At 33.9% G+C, this 7,524-nt stretch overlaps 1 protein-coding gene across 1 annotated transcript; it reads right to left on the bottom strand.

The window, feature by feature from the left end:
• Positions 1-137: 137 nt before the first annotated feature.
• On the bottom strand, positions 138-2,156 carry LOC112294619 (uncharacterized). The gene has a single exon (XM_024545291.3). The coding sequence runs from the start codon at positions 1,227-1,229 to the stop codon at positions 600-602; it is 630 nt and encodes a 209-aa protein (XP_024401059.1). The 5' UTR covers positions 1,230-2,156; the 3' UTR covers positions 138-599.
• Positions 2,157-7,524: the final 5,368 nt, after the last annotated feature.

Genomic DNA, 7,524 nt, shown 5'->3' on the forward strand with positions numbered 1-7,524 from the left:
CGGCTGATAGTATGGCAATGGTGGTGGTGGTGGTGGTGGTTTTCACCACTGGGAACAACTGCTAGTTTATTCGTAGCAGTGACAATGTGTAGTTCGCGAGATCAGATGAATGCGATGATGTTTGGAACAAGACGAAATTGCACAAGAGAACCACATCCTTAATTTTGGATACCTCATTGAACATAATTTGACCTACAAAATTGTGTAAATTTTTGAATCTCGTAGCTCCGGCCGCAACCAGAGCCAACACCCACACTCGTGACCGACCTTGTTACACTCGGAAACTAGTGCTGACATGACCATACATCACAGACGCTTTTTCTCCGATGTGCTGCAGATCCCAAACACTGACCTAGCCTCGCTGCCGTGCGCGTATATCCCCATGAAGGGGCAGTAGTCCTAATTTTACATCTTGTTATGTAACCCTAAACCATGTTGTATGAATCAGTAAACACCGTACAGGTTGGGTCAGAGTTTGGGATCAATAGCGGTATCGACGTCGAAAACCCTCGCGGCCTCCTTCGTTGCGTCAATGGTTGAAATGTACATAGTAAAAGCCACGCCGGGAGTCAAAAGGAGTGGAAGTGTTGAATATCTGTTCACAAAGTGTTTCCTCGGCAAATCTGCAGACTGCAAGCTTGCATGAAGTTCTGGACATGTCGCCGGGAATCGGCGCTCACTTCGTTGATGGTCTCCAAACACGGTTTCCACGAATTCGACCGCGTGAGGCTGAATTTCAAATGCAAGCTCTTCAGATCAGGTGTCGAGTAGCTGATGATCGCCTTCTCGGAGTCCTCCACGGAATTCAAAACACCGCCATGCTTGTCGTAAAACAGCTTCGCACCCGCTTCGCCTTTCACTGTCACTTGTGCGAACCCTGGTGTTGATCTGATCTCAGCTGATGCGGTCTTCCCGCGAGAACCCGGAGATGCGACTTTCCCTTCAGATTTGCTCGCCTGATGAAACTTCTGCGTGGGGAGAACGTAGTACAAACGACCACCCTCGAGCTCCTTCTCGGCGGGCAACGCTGAGCTTTCGGTGAGAGCCGAAGTCATGGCGCTGGAGTGACACACCGAGTGGTCAGGGTACTGTTTCATAAGCTCCCCGGCCGTCACCGCGTGCTTATACACCTCAATTGTTCCGTCTGCGCGAATCACCTTTGTCGGCGGCCATTGGCACTCATCTTGCACTTGCCGGTGCCTGACACTAACGCACATGTAGTTGCCCATCTTTCGATTGGTTTGAAACAAAGCAAACTCTTGCTCGAGGGAGCACCAATTCTGTTCAGCTACAACCACTTCAAATCCAGCTCCCAATACCACGTAACCCGAGCCCTCGCAGTCGTCTCGTGTCTAGATTTCACTTCTCACAACGAAGCTGACGTAAAGAGGAATTCTCTGGATCAATGCCAGAGAGCAAGTGCGACTTGTCGAAGCAGATTTCCGCAGCATCCCCTAACTCATTTTTAAAATTTTTTTTTCCAAAAAAACAAAAACTCCTTAGAGCGACCTCAGATCGGGAGGAACGGGCAGGCAGGGAGCAAGCAAGAAGGATTACAGACACAAGTAAAAAAAAACCCCCCCACGAATTGAACTCGAATCTTCTTCGACTCCGGTGCATTCAGCGTCCACCTGCTTGCTTCAACGGCAAACTACAAGCCAATCCAAAGCTTTCAACCGTAAACACCAAGACGATTGTCTCCCGCGCCACCAACAAGTTAAAAACCAATAAGGCTTACTGATAAAAAATGCACCATTGAAGGAACCACAACGCTGGAGTGCACAACCTGGAGACAACCAAGTCCCAGTGAGGCGCAGCTCTTATATGGAAAGGGAGCACAGCAGCACGAGAGTGGCACCACCACCAGAGAGTTTGTAATTCCGGTCGTGGCAGATGGGTCTACGCCCGGTCCAGTCAAAGGAGAAGGAAAAGGCACGAGGACCCCAAGAAAAGCGCCCAATCAGGGCTCCAAACCTCGCTGGACACCCACCACCACAACCACCCCAGTGGCGCTCTCTCGCGGTAAACCCAACCACACCACCACCACCTCCTCGCGGTATATTATCCTTCCCGCCTCTCAAGCTAGCTAGCAAAGCAAAGCTAAACAAAACAAGCAAGCATCCGGTACACGCTGCTGCTGTAACAGTGTTGCTCCAGTCCAGCATTTCGCTACAATCTAGCAATGCGTCCGCGTCGGAAGGCATCATCCACCGCGACTGGGTCCCACTCGTGTGGGACCCAGCCCCCATCGCCCCCACCACCAGCGCGGCTTCGGCATCTCCCCCTCATCGAAGCCAGCCAAGCCAGATCTGAGCGAGCAAGCAAACGAGTCAGTGAGCCTGTCAGTAATTCAGTCAGTCAGTGTGTTCTGTTGTGTGAGCATGAATGAATGAATGAAAGTGTGTGGTCAAGGCCATGTTGGGATGTGGTCAAGCCCCTACACTTCTGACGGTGTCCAGATATCTCGCCGCTACTCTGACATCACCCCACCCACGCCTGCCTCCTTTGCCCTCTTTCCCCCTTTCCGTTGCCTTTCGCTGCCTCCGAGACTCGGCACTGGCACCGTTTGTTTAATCGTTTAGTTGTTTGATTGTTTGTTTGCTTGTTGTTAGCTCACACTTTGTCAAACCCCCGTTATTCTACCCCGTCAACACACATTCAGCCGTTTGTCGCTGCTTCTGGAAACTTGCTTGAGGCAAGTCGCACAAGCCGCAACGGAAAATCTGGCATATTCTGTTCAGAAAATGTGCGACTTCCGGCGAAACTCCTGCTTCCGCGACTGGTTTGTTTGTTAGTCTCGCTTCTAGACAAATTTTCTTTTACTTTCGCAAGCTTGATAAAATAACAACATTCCTGCAAGACCACAGTCAAGTCTCGTTTCAAACCAATAAAGAAAAACGTTCTATTACACCATGTTTCTACAGCAAAGCAAACAGTTAATACTAGTACTAATAATACTAAGAAATTAAAAAAAAAAAATGAGACTATCTATCCAGTACAACAATATAATAGTAGAGTGCGGATTTTGACTTTTCAATTTACAAAGCGTGTTAAAAGTAGTGTCCGTTTTATGCATAGCTTGATGTATCTTCAAAGCACGGTGTGCGTTTGATTTTAAGTTTCATTTTTGATTAACTTAAGTTTTGTATTAGATGGAAAGATTTCAGAAAACCATCAGTTTGTCACCCACAATTCCAAGTGAAAGTTTGAGAGTGTGGACTTTAGACGTTGGACCCACATGTTTCATTTTTTCTTTAATAATGTCTCCACTTCATATAATGTTGAAGATTTAGTATTTTCTTTTTATCTTACAAATTGAGATTTAAAGATATTGAAATGTTGGATAAATGATACATCTTCATATAAATATATTTATTATATATATATATATATATATATATATATATATATAAACATGTACATTAAACAACACAAATTTGATTCAGAATAGTGTGAAAAGATTTGGTTTAATAGATATGATTTTTGAGAAAGAAGTAAAAGAAAAACAAAAAAAAAAAAGTACCTAGATGAGATTTTATATTTCAAACCCATGCAATTTAGAACTATCTAAAGTGTTGTTGTTGTTTTTTTTGATGTAATAATCCTCAAGTGTTGTGATATCTACACTCTTTAGTCTTCAAATGTTTTGGGGCATGATCTTTTGACTAGATTCTATTTAATAACACCTCCTTCTAAATATATCATATTTAAAAATGAAAAGTGAAATATAATGTCTTTGAGTCATCCCTTTCTTTATTTTACATTCATACACTTGTCAATAAGTCAGAATACTTTGCAATATGAGATGTATTAAAAGTTAAAAATTAAACAAACTTTACCAAAGCTTCATTTTAAGTAGTTTAAATTATTTTTAATACCTTTTATCAAGTAAATAAGAATAAAATTAAACAAATAATAAAATAAGACTAAGTCCAAGTCAATCAATACTCTATCCATTCAATTTCCATTAAATATTGTCTAATTGCGTAATCTACAATTCTATCCTTAGTCAAATCCATGCCAAGTTCACTTATTTTAATTGTTGCATAATCATGAATGGAATGGAGTAACTTCAATTAAGAAACAAATTGTCTAAAAATAATTTCACATAATTTTCTTCAAAGATGTAAGAGAGTGTTTGTTAGCTTGAATCCAAATTTTCCTCTTTACTCAAATCATATCATGACGTGTTTTATTATTTCATTTTGACACATCTACAATGATGTTTTTTAAAATGAAAAGTTTATTTTGAGTTGAAAATAAAATTATTTAAAGAATTTGGCTTAGTTTCAATAAATAATTATGAAAAACTGATGTGTAAAATAATGCGACTGTGTAGAAAAAGAGTTTTATTTTTTTTGATTTCATTAAACTATCCAAAAATTAATAATAAATAATAAAGCAAGCATTGTATTAAATTCAAGCAAGTTCACTCTACCTTTGTGATTATACAATAAACAGGCCATGACCTCTCAGTTTCTAAACTGTAAAGGAAAGAGGTATACAAAGGCTAGTAAACAAAATAGGGGCCTTAATTTGTTAATTTAGAATTTAAGATTCTTTAAGATTATTTTTAATCTCAAACTTCTTTACACAAATACCTTAATCAAAATTCATACTTGTAGAATACACATTTGGTTACTATAGAATCTATCCTGTAAAATATAATGTGTTTTCTGAAAATATATATTTTTAACTTTTTTTTTGAAAAGTGGCAACTTTGAATCATATCGTTTTGAAGATTCAGCAATTGTTCTAAAGTAGTTGTTGAAAATACACTCTTCATACATCTTTTTAAATTGGTTAAAAAATCTTTGTCTTGATGATGCAAAAAGGATTCGAAATGTAAAAGATCAATGTCCAAAATCAAGTTGAAAAATGTATTAAGAGAAGTTTAAATTAAACATTACATTTTTTACAGTATCAAAACATAACCAATAAAATCATACCTTAGTCATCTGATCAGGGAGAGAAAAGCTTAATGGTTGTAAGAATTAATGCCTAAGTTATTTTTGTAAGCATTTTTGAAAATCTTTTGGAGGACTAATACAATATTAGCACTGTACAAATAAATGAGTGTATTTATGTATGTGATATATATATATATATATATATATATATATTTCAGAATATCATGTGAAGATTTTTTATTTTTTATTTTTTATTTTTTTAATGTTTTATCCTTTTTCATTTTCAACATATATGTAGTCTTTGTGGACTAATGCAATACCAAAATCATTCATTGGTGGTTCTTTTTAGATAAAAATATTTCTGGAAGATGATAATATTGTATGAATATCAATTTTGGGTAACAGTATTTAAAGTATTTTTTGATGTTTTTAGATTTTTGAACTTATTTTAAGATCACATAGACTTCTAGGAATCTAACTTCAAAACACTTTTCAATATGTTCTAAAATGTTATGAAATTCTAGCAGAACCTTGGGTGAAAATTTTCCATATAAATGTATTAAAAGTAATTTGCACCCTTTAGATAGAAGTATATATAAATAAGACTACAAATGTACTTTGTTTTGTCATGTTTTATTGAAATGTTTTTAGTGTGTAGTGTACTAACTTTATTGAATTTAGGCATAGGAATCATAGCCTCTTATTTCTGTTGACATAATAAATTATGTTTTATTACTTGTTTATTTATTTAACCTTCCAAATCATTTTTTTAATAAAAAAATATGTAATGATACAAAAATTATTGTATTTAGAAAAAATAAAAAGCTAATATATTTTAAATGAAAATAGATATAAAAATAAATTATATATATATATATAACTATATTTGTATAATTTTTTTAAGAATATATAAAAGCTTTATATAATATTATTTTTGTATTTTAAAAACTCTATTGATTCAAATATCCTAAAATAAAGAGTGTAGCTATGTTCATGAAAATTCATATATATATATATGTATTAAATCTAATCATTATTTTTTATTTATATCAAATAATCTAAATTCAAATCATATTTTATATAATTTATTCCAAAAAGAATAAAAAATAAAAAACAAAACCAAATAACAAGCTACCAAAAGACAAATTTAAAAGTGACAGACTCTTTCATTTACTTGTTTATCAATGCACAAATATATATGTGTTAAGTTTTTAAAACAACAATAATTTTCATCATTATTTGTAATTAATATAAAATAAAAGTAAAATATATTCATTTGATTGATTTTAATAGACAACATCTACACTTCAAAGCTAATACATGGTTTCAAATTATAAAATGATACAACCCAATTCTAGATTATTTTAATCTATGCATCAAAGATTCTATCTTTTTTATTGAAACCACAAAATACACATAAAAAAACAAAATCCATTACAATCAAAGCATTTGTTGTAGACATATTTATTCTAATAGTTATCTGAATAATATGAATAAGTAGAAATAAATAAAAATAAATTAATTTTTTAACATCTTATAGAAAAGCTTTTTAAAAGCTTCATAGATGTAATTTTACTTCTACATATGTCTATAGGTGATTGGTAGGTTAAAAACTTGGCCAACAAGTTAGCCATGTATTATATGTAATAAAAATAATATGGTGCATATATAGGAAATTTTCTTTGCAAGTTAAGACATGTGTTTTGAAAATTGGATACATAATAGAAGACTTATAGAATATTAACACATAATTCTTAGATAGATAGTATATATAGAAGCAAGAATGAAGTCTTCTTTACTCTTGTCAATTCCTTTCTTGCTTTTAATCTAGTTTCAAGAATCTTTAGATTTCTAGTCTTTGTCAATAGCCATTCCAATTTTTTCTTAAATATGTAAACTTTCTTATTATCATTTTATCACCTTTCTTTGATACTTATCTCATTTATTTATGCATCTTCTTTTGGATTCTTATCTTTGAAAACATCAAAGTTTAAACTTAAAAAACTTTTAATGTGCCATTCTTGGTGATCTAAGACTCAAATCCATTCAATTCATATAAAAAATAAACTAAAATCTAATAATATTTAAAATAATAATATCATTATAAAAATAGATAATCAATTTTTTTATCATAAACATTCAATTAATTCTATGGTCTTCTTCAATCTTGAAAGATTGTTCTCTAATGAAATTCTAATCCCTCTTGAATAGTGAGTGAAGAAGGGCAATGAGCTTCGAAAAATCCAATTAGGAGTACTAAGAAGAATAGTCTGCTACTCAACTTAGTTTTTGCATACAAAATGTATGAATAATTTAGCATCATCAAGTGATTTATCAAGCATCCATTATCATGGACATACATATTTACTTAAGTATTGATTTATATAATTAAGTAGAAATAAATAAAAATAGATTTATTTTATAATATTTTTTAAAACACCTTCTTGAAAGTTTCATAGATGCTACTTTGACTTTACATGTATTTGTAGTTAATTGATAGATTAGGAACTTGATCACTAAGTTAATTATGTATTAATAACTTGTAGAGCAAGGTAACTATGTGGCATACATATAGAAAACTTGCCTTATAAGTTAAGATATGTATTTTGCAAAG

The sequence above is a fragment of the Physcomitrium patens genome, chromosome 2 (assembly GCF_059467195.1).
Source record: "Physcomitrium patens ecotype Gransden chromosome 2, ASM5946719v1, whole genome shotgun sequence".
NCBI classification, from domain to species: Eukaryota; Viridiplantae; Streptophyta; class Bryopsida; order Funariales; family Funariaceae; genus Physcomitrium; species Physcomitrium patens.

Bases quoted from the DNA above. Each gene is read 5' to 3' on its own strand.
- LOC112294619 (XM_024545291.3), bottom strand. From the start codon at position 1,229: ATGGGCAACTACATGTGCGTTAGTGTCAGGCACCGGCAAGTGCAAGAT.